At 45.9% G+C, this 26,765-nt stretch overlaps 2 protein-coding genes across 2 annotated transcripts in view; one reads left to right on the top strand and one right to left on the bottom strand.

The window, feature by feature from the left end:
• The window catches only part of PKD1L3 (polycystin 1 like 3, transient receptor potential channel interacting), a 74,978-nt gene extending 70,913 nt beyond the window's left edge, over window positions 1–4,065 (bottom strand). Inside the window, exon 1 of the mRNA XM_075536733.1 lies at window positions 3,889–4,065. Within this exon, the coding sequence (XP_075392848.1) occupies window positions 3,889–4,065 (177 nt within the window). The remainder of the gene's footprint in view (window positions 1–3,888) is intronic.
• Window positions 4,066–11,642: 7,577 nt separating this feature from the next.
• Window positions 11,643–26,765, top strand: DHODH (dihydroorotate dehydrogenase (quinone)). The gene is made up of 9 exons (XM_075537059.1): window positions 11,643–11,747; window positions 14,927–15,139; window positions 17,126–17,325; window positions 19,133–19,215; window positions 22,004–22,191; window positions 22,771–22,884; window positions 23,561–23,714; window positions 23,831–23,990; window positions 24,473–26,765. The coding sequence occupies exons 1-9, from the start codon at window positions 11,727–11,729 to the stop codon at window positions 24,525–24,527; spliced, it is 1,188 nt and encodes a 395-aa protein (XP_075393174.1). The 5' UTR covers window positions 11,643–11,726; the 3' UTR covers window positions 24,528–26,765.

Raw genomic sequence — 26,765 nt, 5'->3', positions numbered from 1 at the left:
AAGATGAAGTTGGCCTATCATATCTGAGGGGTAGACATTCTTGGGTTCAACCAATGGCAAATTGGAAAATATTTGAGGTGCTGGTGGTGGAGAGAAGTAATTATGTTTTCAAAACATCCCTCAAAAGCAGAGGGAGCATTAAGTGCTAGTTGAATATTATTTACATTGTATTCGGTATTATAAGTAATCTAGAGGTGATTTAAAATACACAAGAGGGTGTGCATAGGTTCTATGCAAATAATATTTTATTTAAGAGAAGGAGGCCTAGGGTGATGTGAGGTAAGTTAGACTTCTAAACATGGGTCGGTGGTTCAAATCCACCAGCTGCTCTGAGGGAGAAATATGCTGATATTCTTCTTCCATCAGGATTTACCGCCTTGGAAATCCTACATAGGATTCCTGTGGGTTGGAAATGATAGTTGGTTTATAAAAGGGATTTCAGGACTTTGGTATTACAGGGGGTGGTGGTTCTGGAACCAATCCCCTGAGAACACAGAGGGGTTACCGCATTACCAAACAGTGAAAATGAAAGACGTGCTTGCAGAGTTGAGTGTTTAACAGGAGCGTTAGTTCCAAATGGCTGATGACTACAGCTTACACAAATGATCAACCTCCTTTTTCTAAAGTACAAATGCACACAGAGAAAGATTAAAAGTCACTTTACTAGATACTATGACTGACAGTCTAATACTCAATTTTGGGAAGAATTGACAGAAATTTAAATGCAGATGGAAACAGAGAACCTCCTATGGAGATGTCTCCACAGGGCATATGTGGGTTCCACTCATAAAAGAAAGTGTGCCCCCAAAGCGGAAGAGGGGCCAGGGGTTAAACTGCTTCTTCCAAAAATATGGGTCAAGTTGGCTAGGCTATGATTCCTAGCATTATGTGCTGTCCTCCGTTTTGTGAGCTGATGTGATTATCCTTCGTTTTGTGATGTGTTGTAAATCTGAACCACTCTCTGTTAATGGGGCAGGGTTAGAGTGGGGCACAGTCTCACTCAGCCCATCTTATCCAAGTATTCACCCTTCAAGTCACACCCTTGCTTGCGGTGTGAAAAGGAGAGAGAGAGATGAGCAGAGGAGAGGGACCTCCCCCCTACGATGGAAAGAACTGGAAGCAGAACACATCCTTTGGGCCCAGAGGCACTGTACTGAGAATCTCCTAGGCTATGGAGAAGATGAAAGCCAAGCACAGGGAGAGCTCCAAGGAGCGGTGGGCCCACAGGTGTTGGAAAGGCGAGACAAAAGCTTTCCCTGGGAGTCACGGCCCTTAATTTAGACTTCCAGTATCCTATACTGTGAGAAATACATTTCTCTGTGTTAAAGCCACCCGCTTGGTGGTATTTCCAAGTTACCTGTTATAGGGAACTTAGGCAAGGGGTAAGAAGAAACCTTGCACCTTATTTATATTTATACCTTGACTCCAACCCCCATGACCTTCATCAAAACCATGGATAGTCTCTCCTCTCTTGCCTTAAATTCTCTTATGTGAAATAAAACAAGAGTGCCATAATCATTCCTTCTAGTGGTTTCTCCAACTCATACCATTCTTTCTAAGTTCAGGAAGCTTATAGACAGATAGGTAACAACTCGGCAGGAAAAAAGGAAAGAAGTAGAGATGCCCTGGTAAATTCTGTGATGCTTTTGGCCCCACTAGCATGACCCTACTAATAAAGCACCAGGAAATGGGATGGTGGGGAGACAGGAAGAATATCAGTAATAGCAAATGTGGGAATTGTATGGCCTGGTCAATGCCAGGCTGGCTTCTAGCAGCAAGTGACCTTGAATCTCCCCAGCCCCAGCGGAGCTGACCAGAGCTGGCTGACACAGTTAGCAGCAAGTGGGCTTGAATGACCCACACACACCTGCGGAGCTGACCAGAGCTGGCTATGTAATCTGTCAGCAGCTTTGCAAGTTTTTCTTTCTTTTACTCACGGCCGTTTGGCTCAGTGCCCGCTTTGTTCTCGGCCTGCAGCTCTATACCCTGCACGAATACACCCGGAACCAGGGAGACACCTTACATTCCAGAAACCCGGACATACCTGTATCTCCCAATCCCTGACTATTTTACCTTATATGGACTCAAAACAGCCCAGTCACATGTTCTCTGGCCATATAAGCTCCACCCCTGTAGCCTGGGGCGTGACTCCCCTGGCCCAGACACTGTAGATTGTGGAACTTTACCCAGGCTGGGTTTTTCTCCCCAATAAAGCCTGTTTGCTCTAATTCGACTGATTTGGTCTCTGGCGCCTCTCAACTACCTTACAGGAATTGTAGTTTTCATATGCATTGCTGCCACGAAACTCTGAATCTCATGAAGTACCCAAACTTTTAAAATGAATCTTTAACATTAGTGCTTTAATTACAATCAGGACAACTTTTGGAATGATTTAACACTTTTCCAAAGTTTCTCATCTTCACTTCTATCTGAGCCTATCACTCCTTTTCTCTCCCAAGTCAAACCTATTTAAGTAGCATTCAGCAAAGTCTGTTTTTCCATTTGCTCTGTAGATAAATTCATTATTTCTAGGCAACAATAAGAGTTTCTGACTTGAACTGTTATATGATTTTGAAAGGGCTTGTTTATAAGGACTTCTAACACTTGTAGTTGCGAGGTCAGATCCTTAGATATAATCACTAAATCCATTTTAAATTTCTTTGTCTTTTTTCTCTTGCTCCATACTCACTGTCAAGCTGTCTGTATAATCATGCCACACTTATATTGATTGAGGTCATTTCAAGCTAATGCATCTTCCCTAAATAGTACTTGTTTTTCAGACTAAGAGAGAGAAGTAATAAGCACTATAATCTAAAAACCTTTGCAAAGACTTTATGCTTAGAAGGCTCTTGATATAAATTTTTGTGGGGGAATGAATAATCTTGTTTATTTGTGCAAATGTGAAAAGAAGATAGCTAAATAATCAAGAAAATATGTATATAAAACCAAGCACATATTGCGACATTTCAATCAGACAAAAGGAATAAAACAAATACTTATTGAGAACATGCTATGAGTAAACATTTCAGCAGTAATTCAGTCTCGTGCATCTTTTAGGACAGGAATTTGTTTAGCTGATTTTAGGATAAAAGCTGACCTGAGGTCATCGGGGTTTCCATTATTGTGACTTCTCTCAATATCTTCTTGGGTCTCCACTGCAGATGAGAATGACTTCCATTTCCTTCATGACTGGCATCGAGGTTTGCAAAGGCATCTATCCGGGGGGTCCATGCAAAAGTTAATTTAATTTCTAGGATACATAGCTCTAGATGTCAGTTTATAAAATAATCTTTATGTGTACATAAAGAGAACACAATTCAGAGATTATTATTTAGTTTTAAAGAACAAGCAGCAAAATGAACAACTTAAAAATTCCCAAGTTCCTCATCTAATAACATCCAGCATCTCGAAGTTAGGCCCACCTATTGCAACAGCCAGTATCTCAAAGTTAGGCCCACCTCCTGCAACAACCAGGAGCCTGGTGGCACAGCCAGTGATGAGAAGAGAGACAATTAAACTCAGATTAGGAAATCAGATATTAGCTATTATGTCCTCTTTATTCTACGCTCTTATTGTTATGAAACAATTCAATAAAGGAGAGCATGCCTGCTGACACTCTTGAATAGGCCTCCTTGAGGGCATTTCCAAGGGGTTCTCATCCACACTGCTGAATATGGTTAGAGAAAATAAAATAGCCTCGTTGACTGAATTGCAAACTGAAAGATAGGGTCATGAACCTCCAGCACCCTGCCTAGCACCCATATTGCATTTCCTCAGTCTTTGTGAGGGCAAGCAGCTTCTGTTGAAACAATCCTTACAAAGAGTTGGGCCTCACTGGCCACAACTGAGGGTTTGTATAAATGAGTGGGGATCAGCCTGGGAGCCCACCTGGTAATCCATAATGAATGTGTAGCCTGACTGATGAATGTCTGCAATACTCGGTGCCTGCAGCACCAAGAAATCTCCTGATGGGGAGAGTTCTTGCAGGAGAGCTTCCTGGGGAGGAGATGTGCCCTGCACATATCCATTCAGAGATCTTCTTGCCTGGCCTGAAAGATTCTTCATGTTGCCCCTAGTTTATTCCTGAGTTGTATCCTGCTAGTTCTGACCCAAGTTACTCAGGTGTAACCTTTACCTTAATAAACCATATAACAGAACCATGAATTCTGTGTGATATCGCAAGAATTACTGAATTCAGCAGAGAACTAGACAGCGAGCCATGGAAAAGGGAGCCAATAGCTAGTGCCATGTGGGATTATAGAGACTTTCCCCTGCTTTGTTTCCCCCAAAGACATGCCAAACTTTAGGGGCTTTTTGCTAGCATATGGGGGGAGGTCAGATGCTTATAGACATCCTCCCTGAAGCAATCAGTTGCTAGACTATGGTAGTCCCCCCAACCCCCATGAAGGACAATAGGCTACTTCTCCCTCCAGGATTGCAACCATCATTATCTTGGTTCCCATATGTGGGGTTTACACCCTATTGATAATGGTTTCTATGGAGAACAGATCATAGCGGCTCAGTTACATCCAAAGTTAGGCTGCTATCGTGAATCTAGGATCCGCCCATCTTGTCACAGGTATACATACCCCCAATCCCTCCTCTTCCTATTGCATGTATGTCCCCAGGTTATCTCCCTCTCGTTGCTGTATAACCTATAGTGCAACCCCTTCCTGTGATGTATGTCTTTACCTGTAATTAATGGGCTTGCATGTCCCCAAAGATATATAGGCCTGGGCTAGCAATAAAGATCTCTCTCTGGGCTCCTCCCTGGACCTATAATTGGCTCCCCCTCTCCTCTCCCGTCCTCGCTCCCCTGTTCCTTTACCCCTTGTCCTCCTTCCCTTCCCCCTCTCTCCACGTGGACCACCAAGTGGGGTTGAGGTGAGCATTGCTATCATGAAATGTGCCTGACTCCATTATTTCACTCTCTCTTCTATCTCTCATGCTCTCTATGACTTTAATATAATATTTATACATCTTAACTGTAAAACTGTGCCTATCAAACCTGTGATTAGTGGGGGGGGGGTGCTGGCACCCCTTCCAACCACAGTGCCACTTCCAGGGAAACAGCTCTTGGCTATTCTTATTCAAGAAAGGATTCCTTTATTTGTTCACTCTCATAAATGACTCCCATTTCCTTTTCTCTACTTCATCTAGAGTAGAAGTTGGAGCATGAACAGACTGAACTATTTACCCTTTTCTTGTAGGAAAGTGGTCTCCAGTGTCTAGGAGTCTTCCCCAGTGGCAATCAACTTACTTTTTACCTCAAGGAGAAAACAGAAGCACTCAAAAGAGCCCTTCTTCCACAGACACCTCCCACCAAATCCACCCACCTACCAGCATCCGCACCCAAAGCTCCAAGTCTGTTTGGTGGTTACCAATATAATTTTTCCTGCTATTTATTTTTCTACCCAAGTCATTACCAGAGTGGGATCTGGAAGAAAAAGAGTAAGATGCATATAGAAAGCACCCTGAATGAACAGAGCTTATCACTCCAGTCAATAGAATGAAAATAAAAATCTCTGTATCTCCCCATGATCCATTACCCACAGACCATTGGACAAATACTTCCACATGTTCTCCTTAGTATTAGAATTAGTTTTCTAAATTTAGGTCTCAGTCAGCAGTTAGTATTATCACTTACCAGCCTGGCAGATGAAATAATGCCTCAGTGAGCAGAGATCCATTTCTGAAGAGATCCAATCCGAGTATCTGTACACAGAGGTGCACTTGGTGGGCGTTGTGGCCTGGCTGGCTGCAGCATCTGCTAAAGGAAGATCACACCCAGTAGAGCTCCATACCCCGTTAGACATTTTTTAAAAGTTAAGCCTGAGAACCAAATTTTGATAGCATCCAATAGATGGGTAAAAACTAGGATTTCCTCCCACATACTACATATTATTCATTTATCAAATTACAGGTTCATTCTCACAAGGTTTACAACTAATCCACCTAGACCTAAATGATTTAATAATGCCTTGGATTTTTTTCCTTTAAGATTCCAAAGATTATGTAGCAAATTCTGAAAATACCTGTGTAAGAAAGACTATAGGTAGATTGCTCTCTTTCTCTCTTAGCCCTTGTATTAGGAAACGCAAAGCTGAGAATAATGAAGAGATGTTAACCTATCAGGGAGAAAGTTATCCAACAGGGTTTCTCTCTTCAGAATCTTCCGCAGTATTGCTCAGGGGAAGGTGAGTACGTTAACATGAGGGTGAAGCAGTGCAGTGACAGAGCTATAGGCTGCTCATCAAAGGCTAATGGTGGAACCCACTAGCCACTTCTTTGGAGACAGATGTAGCGATCTCCTTCATGTTGATAACCTTGTAACTTACACTTCTACTCCACTTGTCGGGTTGTTATGATTTAAAATCAACATGATGGCAGCGAGTTTGGATGCTGGATTTGGTTTAACTTGAGGAAGAAATCTCATCATCTTTGCTGCACAGACAAATCAAAGGCTGTTGCACAAAAGTGGACACATCCCAGGGGAATGACAGTGATGAAGGAAGGGACTGCCTTTTTATTTTGTGCACACAAAGGCAGGACAGAAATAATCTCTCTTCCATCCCAGAATAAAAAGCAGTTTCCTTCATAGACGCTAAACTGTAGAGCCTTACCTGAGTTGCTTTGTTGATGTTTCCTCAACAGCATGAAGTGTTGCCCAATCCACCACCTCTTCCCATCTTCCAGAAAGTCCCAGATGAGATCTTGAACTTCCTTGTTCCATGCGTATGCAAGGTATGCACCCTGGGCATGACAGTAATGTTTTGCTTCTGCAAAGCTACAGTGAAACTTGTTAAGCTGATAACAAGTACTTTCTCCATGTTGATCTGGGCTATGTAACCTACTTGCTAGAGCGATACTAGTTCTGAAGTATAACCAGAGCCAGGCTCTTCTTTGGAAGGACATCCTCTCTCTGAGCCAGAAAAGGCTGGGGCTCCAGAGGCTGCATTGTGCTTATAATATTATTGCTAGGTGTGTCGTATTTATTATTCTTTTTGGAATTGGGAATCGTTTTTTAAAATGACAAAAGAGATTTTGTACAGTGTGTGTGTTTGCTTTTAGGGCCTAGATGGAGTTTTTGTAAGCAGAAAACAAATACCAGAGATCAATAATGTAATGGGCCATTACAGTTGGGACACTGCGTCTACATGACTGGATATGCCTTTAGCTTCATAATAGATCTTTGTTAAAGTTCAGACTGTAAGGAGTATAGGATGAATAGTCAACTCAATGCTGCTAAGATTTAATTTAAATATGTATCTATATTTAAAGACTAGTCTTTCAGAATGAATTTATTGTATTGTTTCTTGAGAGTCTTGGTGGCACAGTGGTCAGGCACTTGACTCCTAACGAAAAGGTCAGCGTATTGAACCCACAAGCCCCTCTGCTAGAGAAAGAGGTGGCAATCTGCTTCCACAAAGATGATAGCCGTGGGAACCCTATGGGGCATAAAACCTCTGCCCTGTGAGTAACCGTCAATGGGTTTGTTCTGGGTATTCTGTTTCTTAAACACATACAAACATAAAAATGGGCACACACAACCACACAAACCAAAAATAAATATTTGATGACAAAATGAATACGGACTAAATACAAAACTGAAAGCCATTGAAATTCAAAAGCAAACATGTTCTTTTGTGCATGTCAGATTCTTTCTAGCTCACATGGTAGGAGAGATTTAATTCTCTTGTCCCTTTTCTTTATTTCCTTTGTTCATACAGCATTTCATTTGGTCCCCACCTGGTGCACCCCCTCATCTAGGTTCTCCAGCCAGTTCTCTTTTTTGGTGCCAAAAGGCAGTCACAGATGCAAACAAATATGAACACTGAAACCTCTTGGCTGGTTTCAGAGGTAAAGGTGGTAGTCTAAATGATCCATAATATGCTTATATTAATTTTTAATTATGGAAGGGGAAACCAAATGAACAATTGCTTAAAGTGCTGCCCTTCGAATCCATCTCCCAATCTGGAAAGCACCACAGTTGTCAAATGAAGAATGTATTTGGTATGGTCTCTCCTCCTGGACACATTCTAGTCTAACAAGGAAAGAAAAGATACGATAATTATAATAAACAAAGACAGTGAAAACAGCACCACAGAGGCAGAGCGGAAATCCTGTAAATGTTCAGATGTTGAAGAAATAATTTCCAGCATTTGAATGGAATATAGAAGGGTAGACACATCTTGACAGATGAAAAGGGCATCTTGGCTGAGGAGTACACAAGAATAAATGCAGAGGTGGGTAAATGGAAGATATTTATTAAAAAAATAGAAATCACTGAGTGTAGGGGGAAGCTGGGAGGACAATTATGGGAGCTAAAACCAGAAAAAAGAACATGTAAAGGCCAGGATAAAGAGTATAATTTATCTGGAAGGCATCTGAGCAGAGGACTCCACTCTTACCAAGACTACATTGCAATGGCCTTATCTGGATGGGGGAGACTTTCAGTTTTCAGTTCACAAAGTCTTAATTTCAAACATACGTAAGTTAAGTCAGAATATAAAGAATGTTTGAAATGTGTTTCACTGAAGCCATGGTGTGTATGTATACACTCTTACACATACATAATTTCAGCTTTTTCTAGTGAAACTTGATGCTGATAGAATCCTCTCTGATCATCAACTCAGGTTTCTTACACAGACCTGTAGCCCACATTCCAGCCCATTTTCACAGTTTTTGGTACAATCTCTCAACAAATGCTTTGCCTGGAGTACAAACACTCCATCCATACAAGGTTTAAGTAATCACCACGTTGGTGAAAGCGTTGCTTAGAACTGAAGAATCAACATGATGCAGTGTTTTGTCCAGGATGAGCTGTAATTCATGTTGACCAACTATCATGCAGAATTAATGTAGTACATTAAAGTGTAAATGGAAGGCAGGTTGATAAGCAGTATTAGCTTGATGATTATTATTAGCAAATGATTATTATTCTATGTGGATTCCAAGATGCCTTGCATGTGAATCACTCCAATAGGATCTATCTTTAGAGATGTAAGTCTATGAATTTATCTCAACTGGCTTCCTTTAAAAGATGATTTCATCTATCAAGGGGTCATGCGGGTGGGGGTGGGGAGTGGGAGGGAAAAAAGAGGAGCTGACACCAAGGGCTCAATAGAAAATAAATGTCTAGAAAAGAATGATGGCAACATATGTACAGATATAATTGATGTATGGATTGTAATAAGATTTGTAAGAGCCCCCAATACAATGATCTTTTAAGTAAAAAATGAGTTCAGTTAAAAACATTTCAAGCAGTTCCTCTTCTACTCTACTTTCTATGAAGCAGTCAGCTGGTTAGTTTCTGGTTGACTGAATCAGTGCCATCAAATCGATTCCAAACCATCATGACATTAAAGAGCAGAGGATTTCTGAGACTGCATCTCTTTACAGGACCAGTCACCTTCTCTTATTTAATTTTTTTATTTATTTACTGGCTTACCTTATCTTTATTTCTTAGAGAGGCTGGTGGATTTGAACTAGACTTTGCAGCCCAGTGCTTATCTCAGAGCATCACCAGGGCTCCTGAGCTGATGGAAGAATACCAAGGAAAATACAACTGGCGGACCATGGCCCAGGTGGGTATAGAATTTCCTAACAAAAAAATCATGATTAATGCTGTTGACAAGCACTGGGTCTACAGTATCAACTGTCCAACAGCCTGGGTATTGTTCCAAGTAAGAGATGCCAGAATTCCTGCATGGGACACGATTGCCCCCAGGGGAGTATAAAGTGACACTTATCAACATATATCCCTGTACTACCACACTACAACAAAATTGCATACTCATGGTCTGGATGAGAAATTTAGTATCCTTAAAACTGTTCTACAACTGTTGCATCAGAAAGAACATCAAGGTAAAACAAAGGCCCAGTTGTCCATTAGGCTCTGTAGGCCTAGTACCAGGGCCCACAACACAGGGACTCATGAAAATGTTTTCTTTTAGAATAAGAAAATAAACTATTTTAGTCAAATGTTCACATATGTAATAATATCCCAAAACTAAACAAAAAAACAAACACACTGTTTAAATATTAGAGTTTAAATTCTAAGCCCAAAGGTTAGGATTACAGTGAAAGCCCCAGACAGTTTTTGAGTCTCCGTGCGGTGTAAACCTCCGTTGAACGGTTTCTGACTATTTGACCCACAATGTGAACAGCCTTGCTCTCAGGCAGAGTGCATTACAAGTGGGTTACTCCTACTCTTCTAGCCAGCCCACAGAAGGGGGTGCCCTAGATGTAATGGGAGAACTAGGGACTGATGGTCATGAGTCATACCCTGACTGCATTGGTCAGGGGGCCTTGAATCTATAAGCTGTTTTATCTAGCACAATGTTCCTCTCCTGCAGCCGTGATGCACTGAGCTGCAGCCAGTCAGGCTTTTGTGAGTTTCCCCTGTCCTCCAGTGTCCTGTTTAAGTGGCTCGCTACCTGCAAATCTGTGGACGCCATTACCATGTCTCATCGTGCTTTGCCTTTGTCTTGTTTTTATCCTGTTTAAGGCTTAATAAATGTGTCTCTACAAATTATACTGGGGTCTCTTTTGCTCCCCCTACAACATTACCATAGGTTGAACTGCCTCTATAGACTTCTGAGACTTTAAATCTTTACAGGGGCAGAATACTCCACCTTCTCTCCCACAGAGCGGTTGATGACTTCCAACTGCTGTCGGCAGTTCAATGCATAACACATTCTGCCACCAGGAGCCCTGAATAGTAACAGTCATCTTTTTATCAATATAGCTGCGAAACAGAATTCTTTTTTTTGGGGGGGGGGACCCTTGCCCGAGAATTGCCATTTATTCCCGAAGTTGCCAAAATCATCACCAAGGGTTCCCCGAGGGTGTACTGAGGGACAACGAGGAGGCTCCAACACTGATTGAGGGGGATCAGGAGCACAGGGAGGGGGTGGCAGAGGGGTACCCCCAGCTGCCCCTCCCCCCTATAATGTCACAGGAAAGGGCTCCTCCTCTTGCCAGCACCTCTCCCCCCCAGGTCCAGTTTCTCTGTGGGGAGCAGAATTCTTATTTTAATAAAGCAATTTCACTAAGTGAACGGTTGCAGGTTCAAATCCACCCAGGGGTAACACAGAAGGCAGGCCTGGCGAGCTTCTGAGAGCCCTAGGGAGTTCTCTGCACACACACGCCGTTGCCAGCATAGCGGGTACCTAGCATAGCATTACTCCTCCCCCCCTTCCCATTTTATGGCGCAGGGGGCCCATGAAAACCATAGCGCAGAATGGCCACGAAGACAGGTGTCATTTCCTCCGCGCACGGGGTGTTCCTAGCCCTTTCTGCCTGTTAGCCTTTCCTTCATGGGCACCTCGGAGGAGACTATTGGGGCTCAGCGGCTTCCAGAGGCCTGAACCTCCTCACGAGTTTCCCGCCTTCACTGGCCCTCTCGGAATCAAGACTACCGGCCGCCACACAAGCTCTGCTGGCGCGTCCAGCTCCGGACACTCGGCTCTTCCGGCGACAACGGAAGGTGCCTCCACAGCGCCCCTCAGCGACCAGACCGCGGGCGGAAGAGGCGTGGCCTCCGCCGTTCGCGCAGGCGCACAAGCGCCCAACCAGTCCCGCGGCTCCGAGGGAGGTACCCGCCCCCGGGCCGTCCTTCACGGCGATTGGCGGGCTGGCGGTGCTCGGGCGGGGATTGGAAGCCCGCCGCCATCTCCTCCAATGGGAGCGAGGCCTGGGGCTGGCCCGGGCGCGGAAAGAGCATGGCGTGGAGACATCTGAAAGTGAGTCCTACTGAGGCTCTCGGGCTAGCGCGGAGCCGTGAGGGATGGGAGCGGAGCGAGGGCAGACGCGAGAGCTGGTCGGGCGAGGTGTGGGTGTAAGGAGGCTCTGAGGACCTGAGTCCCTTTAGGAAACCTCTGAAAATGCTCATGCGTGTGCATTCACACGTTTACTTGTGACTGGGTTTGAAAGGGCGCGTGTACGGTTAGATAATTGCCGATCCTTGTGCCAGTGGAAGTGGGCCTAACTTTTATTGCGTTTGGCACTCAGTGAACCCGTTGCGCCGCGGTATGGTGTGCGAGACGTAACGTGGAGAGTTAGACTGGGTCCCAGCCATTCTCCACACGCTTTCTAAGAGCAGGGCCCTAGCTCCCCACCCCAGGGCATAACAACTCGTTACTGTCGTTTGATGCCAGGAGCTGATTCTGACTTGTTGGTGCAGAACTATTTGTTGATTGAGTTGGGCTTCCAACCATGTCCCTCAGGACATTGGAACTCAGACGAAGGAGAGAACCTTTGCAGGTGGAGCACTTACTGAATGCTGCTTTTCCAGCAGCATTTATTGAAGAGGCTCTGTCTCCCCCAACTTCATGTGTCCTTTATAAGCAATCAGGTGTCTGTAGCTATTTGATTCTGTTTCTGAGTTTTCCATTTTAATCCATTGGTCTTCTCTTCCTACTTCTGGTGGTTGGAGGCAATCCTTCGCGTTCCATCTGCTTGCCGTGATGTCAATCAATCACACCACTCTCTACATCATGCCATGGTCTTCCTCCTGTGTGTCGTTTCTTTTCTTTTATTAAATCATTTTATTTGGGGCTCGGACAACTCTTATCACATTCCACACATACATCCATTGTGTCAAGCACTCCTGTACGTTTGTCTCCCTCATCATTTTCAAAACATTTGCTTTCTACTTGAGCCCCTGGTATCCACGCCTCATTTTCCCCTTCCTCCCTGCTCCCTCTCCCCCATGAACCCTTGATCATTTGTAAATTATTATTATTTTGTCATATCTTACACTGTCCGACAACCCCCTTCACCCACTTGTCTGCTGTCCGTCCCCCAGGTAGGAGGTTATATGTAGATCTTTGTAATCTGTTCCCCGCTTCCCCCTCACCTTCCCTCCACCATCCCGGTATTGCCACTCTCACCACTGGTCCTGAGGAGATCATCTGTCCTGTATTCCCTATGTTTCCAGTTCCTGTCTGTACCAGTGTACAAAAGGAGAGATCCTTAAAGGTACATTTGATCATGTCACTTCCTTGTTTAGAGAAGAAACCCCGAAATCTTCAGTTTGGTTGAGACTGCAGTCTCTGTCACTTAATTTTTAAGTCAGGCTTTCCCTTATCCCTTATTCCTCAGTGCCGGGCAGACACCCCCACCCCTGCTCCAGTTCCTGGGTGCATCACATTGTTGCTGACAGCCTTTGCGCTTTGTACTCTCCCAGAAAACTGCTCCCTCCACCACAGCCTCCTAGTTAACTCCTATTTATGCTGTACCCTAGCTTTAAGTCCCTAGGCATGGGAGCTTTTGAGATTAAGTTGGCTCTGTCTATTGCCCGCTTCCCCTCCACCCCCCAAGCCCCGTTAGAGCAGCCCTGGCGTTTCCACAGTTGTGTGATCACTGACTTGAGTGTGCCCTCCTGAGGTCGAATGGTCCTGGAAGGGCAGGAATCGAGTCTGTTTTGTTCGTATTGAAGTGCTTCATATTATTTGTTGAATGATTGACTTCATGAAGGAGGGCATCACCATCTGGCGATAATTAAAGAGAAAGATTGTCACGTTTGAGCGCAGACAGTGGTTCTCCACTCCAGAAGGCCTGTAGGCTCTCTTCTTTATATGAGGGCGCTGCCAAAGGTTGGTGAAAAATTCTTTTGATTCCATTTTTCTACTGACTTTTAAAGTCACCTCATATTTTGAACCCCTCTTTACTGTCCTGAAATAGAATGTATGTCTTGGTGTTCTTTCCAATAGCACTTCAAAATCAACATAATGCCCTAACTGGACTGTAAAGGAGAAATTAAGTGAAAGTAATGCATTGTAAATTACCTGTATTTCAATGTGTGAATATTGGGGCATGACTCATCCGGATAGTGAGGTAGTTGGTTCTTCGAACATGTACACAGAAACTTAAGTATGGCAAGCCTATTAAGACATAAGAAGATACCAAAAGGCTAGAGGGAAGGGTGGTGGTGGTGGGGAGGTCAAGGGTACTGATCACAATGAATGGCACATAACCACACACCCCCATCGGGGGGAAGAACAACAGAAGCCAGAGGGGAAGGGAGACAGCAGTCGGTGTGAGATAGGAAAATGATAACATTCTATAATCTATCAAGGGGCCACGAGGGAAAAAGAGGAGCTGATCCTGAAGGGCTCAGTGGAAAGTAAATGGCTAGAAAAGGACACTCATATGTTGGGTGCAATTGATGTTAGATTGTAACAAGAGTTGCAAGAGCCCCCAATAAAATTATCTTAAAAATTAAAAGACATGAGGGAGCTTCACAAAGTTGGTAGAAAAATGAAATGAAAAGATAGAATGTGCCCACAAGTTTGTAGGCGCTCCCTCTTATGAAGGGACCCTGTGGCACAGTGGTTCAATGCGTGGCTGCTGTTCAAGCCTACCTAGCAACTCCTGGGCAAGAAGACCTGGCAGTCTGCTCTCATCAAGGTGAGAGCTTAGAAAACCCTCTGGGGGCACTCGGAGCCAAAGCCAACTGCATGGCACCTGGCAACAGTAGGCATATTGTCCTGTAACTGTCCCAAGCACTGTACCATGGTTTTTTGAAATGGTGAACAATTCTTGGTAAAGTTCTGTACAAAGTGGTACGCTTGTCCCTGAATTTACAAGGTAATTGCGTTCTTGGGAAAGCCAATGCCTATTAAAACCATATAGGAGATTGTTGGTATTATGTGGTGACGTGTAGTTAATTCTAGGATCAGGTAATTAAGAACAGTTTATTTTAACCTCCACGAGTGTAAGAAAGCATTCAAAAGTCATACGATGCGGGGCAATTGGTGTGTGTGATGTGGAGACACGGCTGTGGCCGAGATTAGCATGACGGACAGTGTCGGGAAGGCCAGCGGCATCACTCGCCATGCCTGTCGTTACGTGCTCTGGGTGTGGTGTGTAAAGGACTCAGCCTTGAGGAATTCTCTGATGTGTTCTTTTTTTTTCCCAGAAGAGGGCCCAGGACGCCATGGTCATCCTGGGGGGCGGAGGACTTCTCTTTGCCTCCTATCTGACATTCACGGGGGAGGAGCGTTTCTATGCGGAACACTTGATGCCGGCTTTGCAGGGGCTGCTGGATCCCGAGTCAGCTCATAGGCTGGCTGTTCGCTTCACCTCCCTGGGACTTCTTCCTCGTGCCACGTTTCGAGACTCAGACATGCTGGTGGGTGCTCCCCAAACACCTGCACATTAAATAGGAGGCACCTCAAGACGTTTGTGGATTCCTTATCCTGCGGATCTAAATATTGGTCCAAATGGCTGAAAAAGGAGGAAAAGTAAAACGGAAGTGGACTTGAAGTCTTCAATGACATACAAGCTCATTTCAAACGTGGGTGGTGGGGGGAGAAATTTGTGGAATCAGGAATGAAAAGATCATGGAATTCCCTGCCAACATTTTGAAGTCCCTTGTACAAGATGAGGAGCCCAGATGGTTATGCATTAGGCTGCCCAACTACAGTGTCTGCAGTGTAAGACCCCAGCCCCTCCTCGGGAGAAAGATGAGGCTTTCTACTCCCGGAAACCCACAGGGGCAGTTCTACCCTGTCCTTTAGGGTTGCTGTGGGTTGGAATTGCTCATGGCAGTGAGTTTGCTTTCGGGAGTTTTGTTCAAGATGTATGACTTCTTCTAGTGGAATGTGGAGTTCAATTTGCAGTGATAATGTAATTTTTATTCTACCTAACTCTTATATGGAACTTACTGTGTTGTGCCATGTTCTGATTCAGTTCCCACAGCTCTCAGAGAGGATCTACTGCCTCATCCCATCTTCAGATTAGGAAATAGAGGCACAGAGTAGTCAAGTCACTTGACAAAAAAGTTGTGCACCTTGGAAGTAGCAGCGCCAGGACTCACGCCCATGGAGTCTGGCTCTAGGAGCCATGCCCTTAGGTAGAGTTCTGCTTCACTGAGATCTCAGGTATCTCAGTTCTCTTCTCTGGAAGACTCAAGATGGTTGAGACTTTTCCAAATCTCCCCTCAAGCTACCTTCCTTTATCATTCCTCCTAGATTTGTATCTCTCTCTGGTGCAGGTTAGAGTCACCTGGGGGCTCTTGGTCCACCCGTGTTCAGGCTGTGTCAGTCAGCCGTGTCTTAGAGGACTCTGATACACATCCAGCACTGAGGAGCCCTGTCCATAAGGAAGGCTCTCTAGACCAGCCATGCGTCCTGCCTCACTGACCCTCTGAGATGCCGTACCCATTATCACCTTCGTGTCTTTATTTTTATTGTTCTCCCTTTTGGGAGTGAATTTTCCTTCTACTTCCTCTTCCAGCACCACATAGTGACACAGAATCAACTTTATTTTATGAGTTGAGTTAGTCTTCCAGTTAGTACCCATCATTGGAAACACCTGTTAATCCTCTCAAAAGTTTTCCTGGCCACATTGGCGCACCATGATGAAATCTTTTGGCATTCAATGGCTTTGTGACACCTCTTGATTTCTTTCCCATATTTTAAGAATTGTTCCTAGATGTGTTGGCTTCATCAGGACAGAAATCCTTGATTCCTTAGGGGTCAGGCTAGACCTGATGATAACCAGACCTCAGATCCTCTCATTCTAGAGAACAAGCGAGTGTGTCCCACAGCTGACGGGGAAGAGCCTGTCTCCGGCCATGGGCTGGTTCTGGATCTCAGCAAAGAACTTGTCCCCCTTGAGCTCCCCACAGGCATCTGGGGATTGAGGAGAGACCTTGCCAGAACTTCTGATCAGCCTGGCTGGATGAGGAGGGCCCTGTTTGGAGCTGGTTTATTAAGCTGATAAAGAAAGAGTTTTGCTGATTGATGCTCCCTGGGTTCCGAGTTACACTGTTGGGGGTCAGACACCAACTAGCCACTCTCTTGCACCAAGCAGATTAAACGGCAGAGGCCTAGCCACACTTGGAAAAGGCAGTGCCTGTTCAGCCAACGATGGAAACCTTGAGCTTTTTCTCGTCCCGGTCTTGACAACAGTCCTCGTGAGTGCCCAAAGGTTCTCAGGCTCAAGCAACAGCAGAACCACTTGGGGAGCTCTCCCTCATGCCCATCTCCACACAGGTTCAAGGTCTACTGACTGGTGTTGGACTCACCAGTCAATCCTGAAGTTTAGGGGCCCCACTTTGTGAAACATTGGTAATAGCCTTTTGTACCTTTGATTTTTGTCGTCGTCGTCCTAGGAAGTGAAAGTCTTGGGCCGTAAATTCCGAAACCCAGTGGGAATTGCTGCAGGATTTGACAAGCATGGGGAAGCCGTGGATGGACTCTTTAAGATGGGCTTTGGCTTTGTTGAGATAGGAAGCGTTACCCCAAAACCTCAGGAAGGAAACCCCAGGCCCAGAGTCTTCCGCCTTCCCGAGGACCAAGCCATCATCAACAGGTAGGTGAGCAGGGGGCACTCTTGGGGCTGTAAGATCTGTCTCTGCCTTTTACCTCTGCCACACAAGATATAGAGTTCTTTGAAATGCTCAGGAGTCCTGTTGGGCCTATGCCGTGGGCCAGCCCTACATTTTCCCACCAACCCTGCAAAGCTGACTATGACTTACATTTACTAAGTAACGCTGTTGAGAGCTAAAGAGCGTAGCTACAGTAGGAGAGATAGTAAGGCGGAGCCTGGGTGCACGCTGGGGCTGTTTGACTCCAGGTCATGTACCTCCTCCCTGAGTGCCCTTGCCTACCATGCCCAACCTCCCTGAGGGACATAAGTTTTCTCGTAGCCACTTGATAAGGTTAGCAAGGAATCCTGGGAATGAAGTTGAATCAGCCCATGTAGCTACCCCATGGGAAAAGGTTGAACTGCCCCTGTGTGTTTCCAAGACTATCTCTTTACGGAAGTCGAAAGCCCTGTCTTTCTCCAGAGGAGCAGTGGGTGGTTTCCAACTGCTGACCTGGCAGTGAGTAGCCCGACTCGTAACCTCCACGCCACCAGGGCTCCTCGGTCATCAACATCAACATGATGCCTTTGCTGTGGATCCCACTGTGACATTACCTTGCAGGCGCACTGCAGTGCAAGTGCTCAGCAGCGTTCATATTAGCACACCCTCACCTGTCTGGTTTTATTCATTAGAGAATTCGTGTTCAACACAAGGCCTTGAGCAAAGAGAACTCTGCGTAGTCTTTCTCTAGATGATCCTTGGGCTTTATTTTAATGACAGCAATTCCAGGAAGCAAAGACATTCTGATTTTTTTGTAGCACAGTTGAGAAGAACCTCCTTGGGGTGGGGGTCTTGATAGTCATCCTTGGAGCCTTGAATAGCCTTTTGGGAAACTGACCTAGTATAAGTATGTTTGGCTGCACTTGTCACTTTATTGTGCTTGCTTCGGGGAAATCTTTAGGCATTAGAGTTTGGGTTATTGATCTACCCATTGCTTTGCAGGTAGATCAATATCTTTAACATTGGCCAAGCAAATATATATTTGTTTGCGTTTTGGCTGCCACAAATCACTGTAGGCACCGGGGAGTGATGTTTGGCAGTGTCCAGTAGAGAGGAAGTGGCCTGGGTTGGGGAGGGCCTATGCTCTTGAGTACTGACTGTGTTCAGCCTCCCTGCTCTGCCTGGTTCCTGGTACCCAGTGGGTGCTCAGTAATAGTGAATGCCATTTGAACCTGTAAATGAATGAATTGCGGTGAACAGGTGTTCACTTTTTTCATTACATCAACAACGCCATGCCCCATTGTATCTTAGCAACAAAAACCTAACTAAAGGTGGCTTCACGGTGCCAAGTCGGCGGTTCCAGGGGTAGCTGGACAGCACAGCCATGGCAAAGCTCTTGGTCAATTGCTCTAGGTCTTCATTCGTATTGGCAAGAAGGCCACCATTTGGTTTGCCTGTGCCTTGTAGAGCTGTTGTAACAAGGTGACAGAGAGAGAAGACAGGGGCCTTGCCTTTAGGAATCGTGCAGCCTCGTGGGGAAACCTCAGCATGTACAGAAATCCAGAGGCGGGAGAGAGTGGGTACACAGTCACTGCGTGGATACCCAGCAGAGTGCAGGAGCATGTGAGCCTGGCAGGGTTTTGGGAGGAGGAAAAGGGAGCGTTTGATCTTTCACATGGGGCCATTAAGCATGGAGGAATTTAATAGATGGGGATGAGGAAGAAATGGAATGGAGAGATAGGTAGCCATGAACTGTCTTCTGAATCCTTGGCCTTCTATTGAGGGGCTCTAACCTTGTCCCCTTCCTCACAGATACGGGTTTAACAGCCACGGAGTCTCAGTGGTGGAGCACAGGTTACGGGCCAGACAGCACCAGCAGACCAAGCTCACAGAAGGTAAAGAGGGACTTTTGTTTATTGGAATAAACATCAAGGGCGTGAATAGTGAGCATACATGATTGAGCAATAAAACCAAACTCGATGCTCACTCACAGTGGCCCTATAAGACAGAGTAGAAATGCCCCTCTGAGTTTCTAAGACTATAATTACTTATGCGAGTAGGGCGCCTCATCTTTCTCCCGCAGCGTGGCTAGTGGTTTTGAACTGCTCAGCTTGTGTAACCATAAGTTGACCTAATGTGTAACCACACTACATCACCAGGGCTCTTTGGTCAAGCAGTATGGGGGTGGGGGTGGGGACGCACTAAGGAACTCAGTGGCCCTCTCCTTGAAGAACTTTCCTGATTCTAACAAGCTCTTTAAGATTTTGATAGAAAAAAAAAAGATTCTGATTGAATCCTGGTTTAATTGTTATGGATTGAATTCTTTTGTCCTCCATTTGGGTTGTAAATTTTAGCCCTGATGTGACTGTGAGTTAGGTATTGGGCTGTTCACTGCAAAAGGGTGATGATTCAAATCCACCTGCTGCTCTGCAAAAGGAAAATGAGGCTGTCCCATTCCCATAAAGATTTAATCTCAGACACTCTACCCAGCACCCCTCCGAGCTGGAATCGACTCGGTGCCAGTAGGTTATAATCTGTCAGGATTTCTTTTAAGCCAGTCTCTTGAAATACAAGCAAGCTGGAAGCAGAGATGGGGGGAGAGAGATGCCAAGTCCCATGAAGATTTTCCAGGAGGAGAAAGTCAAAGAAACAAGGTCCTTTCCGCACCGCCAAAAGGGAGAAGCTTCCCCCAGAGCCAGCAGCCCGGAGCCTCTTAAACTGTGAGGAACTAAATCCCAGTTTCTTAAAGTCACTGACTTGTGATGTTTTGGCAATACCAGCCATGGATACCTAAAACCTTTTTGAGGGCTCAGTATGGTTTGCCTTGTTTTGAAGTTAGGTCACAACTGGGAAAACTTGGAAGCCAGAAAAGCAAAGTTTTGGCTCGCTTTTAGCCATAGAAGTAGTTAGGATTGGAGCGGGACATGAATAGCATTTTCAAATTTCCTCTAAGAATACAAACTATTCGTCCTTTGCCCCATTCAGGGGAACAGCTGTTGACATTTGGGAGTTCCCCTTCCAGACCTGCGTTCGGAGGCTGCCTTCTGCAATGCTGGCGCCGTCCCAGTGGCGCTCCACCTTGCACTTGGCGCTTGTCAGGCTGTGTGCTTCTGCCCTCACTCCCTGCGTGCCCTCTGGAATTGTGTGGGCAGCAGCCCCGTAGGAACAATTGGCCCCGTGGCCCCGTCCTGGTGTTGCCATTCACTGGAGTGAAGCGAAACCCTCCAGCAGGGCTTTGCCAACGCGTCAACCAGGAAAGATGGCCTGGCAGCTGGAAGCCTTGCTGGCATGGTGTCACGGAGCATGCGTTGACAAAAGCTGTGGTGTCCTCTGGGATAAAGTCATTTGGCAAGTTCCTCTCACTCCAGAATCTTGTCAGTGTGGGCAGGTAAATACGTGTAGAAAAGAATTAAAACTTACAAATGAGCTTGCTTTGGTGGGCGCTCGCTAGACCTGGGAAGCTTGTCTCCAAGCTTGACTCTATAGGAAAAACAGAACGGAGCAGAAAACAACCTACAATCCGAGCCCGTTGCTGCGAGTTGCCTCTGACTCGGGGCGGCCCCGCGTGTTAGAGTAGAGCTGCGCTCCGTGTGGTTGTCTGGCCACAATCTTCGTGGAAGCCTGGAGGGGCGCCAGTGCGGGCTCTCACCGCCAACCTTTCGCTGCGCACCACCGAGGGACCGTTACTGGATAAGGCTTTTGTCTCATTGGGGTGAACTCCCCCACTTCCCACCAAGAAAACAGCGACACAAATCTTTACTTTCAAACTAATGATAAAAATGGTGACTACGTCCAGGCTATGGGAAGATAGCTAACTGTAGAGATGTTGCTTGACCCTGCCTGGCCTGACACAGATTTTGTGAGCTCACTTGGTGTCTGTTCCCAGCCATCAGATGGATAAAGAAGAGCCTGTATTATTGACCCTTGAGATAGGGTCATACTTTTTGAGAAGAAAAGTACAGACAGCCTTGGCTGTCACACATCACGTGTTTCTGAAAAGATCTTTTCCCGGAAATCCAAAATACATGTCAAATGAGAAGTCCCTTAGATTTTTAAAAGTAAGATGTAGATCATCTCAATTACTATGCAAGTTATGCTATTTGGGGAGCAAAAGGTGGCATTAATAATTATGCCTAAGCAACAGGAGTTATAAGTCACCCTAGTTACAAGGAGAAGTCCCCTCTCAGGCAATTAAAATCATAAATGATAAAATAATCACACCTCAACCTCTTAGGTGTGATCATTTGGATTACTTCCAGTACATCATATATATTCTTTCATTTCGCTTTTTATTCGCAGTCACTTGACTCAAGCCCTACAAGCTTCTCTTCAGGGTAAATAGCTGGTCCTTCTGACAGACCTCTTGATTTCTTTCTACATCTCAGTTGCTTTACATTCGTTGGTCCTATCTTAAAAAAAAAGTATTTGTACTCAATCCCTGTGTTTCATCTTTAAAATTTTTAAAGGGCAAAATGCGGTAACCAATGCGGATAGTTGCTGCTGAAAGATAGTTGTACAAAGATGGCCAGCCGTTTATTGACCAGGAGGGAGCAGCACCGGGCCGTGGTTTGTAGTTGAAACCGTTTGCCTGCGGAAGTGGGAAAGGTCTGAAGCGGGGTCAGAAGGCCTGTGATGTTCGACGTTTAGGCTGTTCAGTCAAGTTTGATCTCAACATCCTTATAGATGGCCGGCTCCTGGGAATAAACCTGGGGAAGAATAAGACCTCAGCAGACGCTGCTGCAGATTATGCAGAGGGCGTGCGAGTCCTGGGCCCCTTGGCTGACTACCTGGTAGTGAACGTGTCCAGTCCCAACACTGCAGGGCTGCGGAGCCTTCAGGGAAAGGTGGAGCTGCGCCACCTGCTGACCAAGGTGGGCAATCACATTGCTGCTCCATGCCCCACTCCACCACATATCCTATAGATTTGCGCATTCTCCAGCAGGGCCACGGTTCAGCATCACTCTGGAGAAAACCTGCCTTAATATCTGGACCCCTTAAGACTCCCTCCTATGCCTTTCATAGAGCACCCTCTAATCCCTTGCTACAACACTGATTACACTCAGTTAACACTGATACACTGAGTTATCGGTTAAACCATTGCATTCCGCGAGAGCAGGGTGAGCGCCCTCTCATTGCCTGCTGTGTCCGTATCACCTGGCTCAGCAATGAAAGAATGGGTAGAATGACTGCATCACACAGTGCTTGTGATGGCCCTTCGTGTCATCTCTGTTAGAAACAAAGTCTACATAAATCTCATCAGGCCGCTTCCAGCGACATCCTTAGGGACTCACTTCCCAGGTCCAAAGAATCGAATCAGATCGTAGCTGAGGGTGTTGTTTCTAGTGAAGGAGACACCCTTCTGGCTTTCGTTGACGGCTTGTGTGGCACCGGGCCTGCAGCTGCCCGGGCAAGCGCGGTGGCGGGCTCCCACTCTGGCTGTGTTGCCGTAGGTGCTGCAGGAGAGGAATGCCTTGAAGGGAGCACACAAGCCAGCTGTGCTGGTGAAGATCGCCCCTGACCTCTCGGCCCAGGACAAGGAGGACATCGCCAGCGTGGTGACAGAGGTGCGAAGCGGGGCCCGTATATTTGGCCAGCTATGGTAGCCCAGAATGGCAGCTTTTGTGACATCCTTTCTGGGTCCCGAGAACTGGTTTGGTGCCTGTTACGGCATAACTGCTCTTTAGGATGCAAAGGCAACACTTGAATGAATGTCTGCGTGTGTCATTTCCTCATGTCTCTCCTCTCTTCTCTTTCCCATCTTCATCCAGCAAGGGCATTAAAACATGATTGTGTCCTTGGCCAATCTCTTTTAAAACTGGAATACTCTCTATCACACGTTTCCCAGCTGTTAAATAAATACCAGGTCTTTGTGTCATAGGACAGTAGTAGAAATAAAGATTGTGGAGCCCAGCAGTCCTGGGTTCAAATCCTGGATCCCCCATCTATACCCTAAAGGACTTGGAAAAGCTACTAGAAAGTGGGTTGTTGTAAGGATCAAGCTCTAACCTAGTGGCATAGTGTGAGCAATCAGGGGCTGCTATTGTTACACTGAAGCTCCATTTAGAGATTTGCTCAATAGTGAGGTCTGGGGTAGCCTGGCTTTCTGGTGCTGTAGGTGTGGATAAATCACTGGCTGTCAGCTCAGATCCTAGGGAAGTCTCTTCACAGTCCCTTACCACCGAGATTGAAGGCTCTTCTGCTGCCAGCTGGCAAGTGATCCATTGGTGTCTCACTCTGCAGCTGGGCATTGATGGATTGATTGTCACAAATACCACCGTGAGTCGCCCTGCTACCCTGCAGTGTGCCCTGTGTTCGGAACCAGGAGGACTGAGCGGGAAGCCCCTCCGAGACTTGTCCACGCAGACGATTCGGGACATGTATGCACTCACCCAAGGTAAGGATGCTGGTGTCTGTGGCTTCGGATTTGAGTAGGGGTGATGCGAGGCTGTGAGCTCCTGGTTCTCCCATCACCTGCACTTCTTCACAGAAGGATCATATGTGTCTCTGCAGGCAGAGTTCCCATCGTCGGGGTTGGCGGTGTCAGCAGTGGGCAGGATGCATTGGAGAAGATCCGGGCAGGAGCCTCCCTGGTGCAGCTGTATACGGCTCTCACCTACCATGGCCCACCCTTGGTGGGTAGGGTCAAAAGGGAGCTGGAGGCCCTTTTGAAGTGAGTGGAGTTCGTGTGACCTGGAGCAGGAGGCGTGATGTGGGTCTGCCTCAGAATGGCTCGACTTGAGGAGGCGCTGCTCATCCTCATTCCAGAAGTCTCGGAGGGACACACACCGGACCCAGGGGAACCTCATTCTTGGTTGTTCCTTGACTAGAGGGCAAACAGAATCAAGGAATTCGGGATTAGCTTCGAAAGCAGGGGTGTTTACAGTGAGGGTTGCCCATTCACGTGAGGGAGAGGGGCCCGAGGAGTCCTGGCAGCCTTCCCTTGAAAGAAATCCCATTGACTTGATATCAGGAAGTAGTCCTGGAAATGAATCCCTTCCTGAAGACCTAGGTGAAACTTTGTCTGGAATGGACTGTGTGACTAGGAGAGGGGGAGGGCTCTGCATAGAGCTGGCAGAGCAGGCACGGGGGGAGGACTTCCTGTGGGACGCCCCTCCTTCACGGTGGACTCCAGTGCTTGCTTTCTTGTTCCAGAGAGCAGGGTTTTTGCAGCGTCACAGAGGCAGTCGGAGCAGATCATCGGCGGTGAGGACACTGGCTGGTGCGCAGCTGTTGGTAACCTCCCCACTAAACTGGCGAGCCCTGTGGCTGGATGGTTAGGGAAAGGACTGCCCTGAGCCAGGTACCCCGACCACATAGGCGCTTCCTCGGTGACATGACCAGACTGTAAAAGATGATCCCTCCAGTCACCCGAGTCAACAGAAATCATCTTGCAGTCAGCCTATAAAGTACCGTTGTAATTCTTCCGATTTGAATACCAAGATCCTTCAATATATTGCAAGAATGTTGGGTATTTTCCAATCATGGAAAAAAATAAAGCCATTGAAAGCCTGACTTAGAACTCCATCCCTTTCTTAACAAAAAATGGCTTCACCTAGATCATTAGGTCTCAGGTCTGCTACCTGGAAACTCTGGGGGCTTCCCTTTGAGCTTAACTGCCTTTCATTCGATAGGCCAATGACTTCAAGGTTGGCAAGTAAGGCTGCTGACAACTCCCATGATCAATAGGCAATATGGTAGGCTCAACTACAAAGAATTGGAGGTCGATCCAAAAAGCAAGCTAGCTTTTCCACAGCAACCATTAATATTGGAAGCAGGCCACATCCTCAAGGAAAGTTTCTTTCAATTGATTGGGTCAATGCTGTGATCTGAGTGAGGGTGTACATCCCACCCTAATCTCCTTACCACTGATTGGCTGCTTATGTCAGATACCATTATAGAAGTGATGATGATATTGTGGTTAATCTTATGAAGAACCACTAGGTCTTAGCTGCCAAACCTGTGTGAATCCTGGCCAAGCCAGGTTGACACAAAACTTTTAACCATCACAACAACTTTGATTCTGAACGTGAAGTTGCTTCTTGACAGAAAGCGTTCTAGATTCATCAGGTACTCGCCCTAGCCCAGCTGGTGGTGAATTAGCCGTTTTTCCAAGGAGCCCTGGAGAATGATGTTTAGACGTACTCACTGCTATTGGGCTGTTGCTCTCAGAGGACAGAATGAGGGAGTGTACTATTAGAGGAAGTAACCGGGTATTGCTGCCGGAGGAGGTCCAGTTCAGTCACAATGGGTTTATTCCAAGTAAAATATATTTCAACATATCTGTGATTCATGGATGGTTTCAAGCCTGTTCTCACAGTAATACATTGCCGTACTTTTGCTCGGGCACCTTGACAATAAAGATCCAATAGAAACTGACTTTCATGGGGATCTGTTGGGTACGTGAAGTTCAAAGGAGAGAGATCAGCTCAGAAGGCTATGGCACCTTTTGAGGGGATCCTAAAGGGCTAATAGATATTCTTGAAGGCCACAGAATGATCATGAAAGTTTACTAGGAAGAAATTTTAGGAATATTGGAAACTAAATTGGTGAGGAAATAGCTAGAAAAGTTGTACTCAAGAATTTTTTCTATTAGGTCAGCACACCTGCTCGTTCTTTGAGGGCAGCAAAAGCGGTTTTGTGAGGAGTTCATCAGATATCCTACTCCATCCACCTGCTAGCCTAATTTTGCCCCATTCAGACTTTTTTTTGGTCAAATTCCATTTAAAAGGCACACAACTTGAATCTCTCAAGGATGCCAAAGCTGCTCCTTTGCCACGGTGTAAATGGAAGCACACAGAATTCTTGGGGAAAAGTTAGATCAGATGACATGTCCAGAATCAGTGTAATAGTTACATAATCTTATGTCAACTTGATAAATGAGTGAAGGAGTAGAGTCTTGCCTGTCAATGGGGTCACAGCTGGTGGTACCTGTGATGGTGCCAGCATTCTGCATCATCATGTGCAGCTGTGTGAGTCTGAAGAGGGATTGATGGAGTAGTTTTGGACTTATGGATTTGACCTGGAATGGGCTGGGATGTTTGCTTGATGTAGAATTCTAGATATAAAGCTCTCTTTTACACAGATGTGAGTGTCTCTGAATTTCTTTTTTCTCTAGTCAACCCGGCCTAATATATTAATTGTGTTAGGCAGGGTTCTCTAAAGAAAATAAACCCCAGAACACTTAAGATTATATAAAAGGAAAGGTTTATGTAGTGAGAAAGTACAACAGCTAATTAGTCCACACAGCAGCACAGAGGACTCAGTTTAACTCACTTTCATGGGCAGTTAATATACTGAAGGTCCTATAAACTCATGCCTGCTGCTGGTTCAAGGCCAACAAGCAGACAGCAACATCTGCCCTCAGACAAGACACAGCAGAGTCATCTTGCAGGCAGCAGACATAGCTGGGTGGGGCGGCTACAACAGGAAGATGCAGAGACCAGTA

This window comes from Tenrec ecaudatus, chromosome 18 (genome assembly GCF_050624435.1).
Source record: "Tenrec ecaudatus isolate mTenEca1 chromosome 18, mTenEca1.hap1, whole genome shotgun sequence".
NCBI classification, from domain to species: Eukaryota; Metazoa; Chordata; class Mammalia; order Afrosoricida; family Tenrecidae; genus Tenrec; species Tenrec ecaudatus.
Note: the sequence above shows the minus strand (reverse complement) of the source record. Positions and strands in the feature narration are given on the sequence as shown.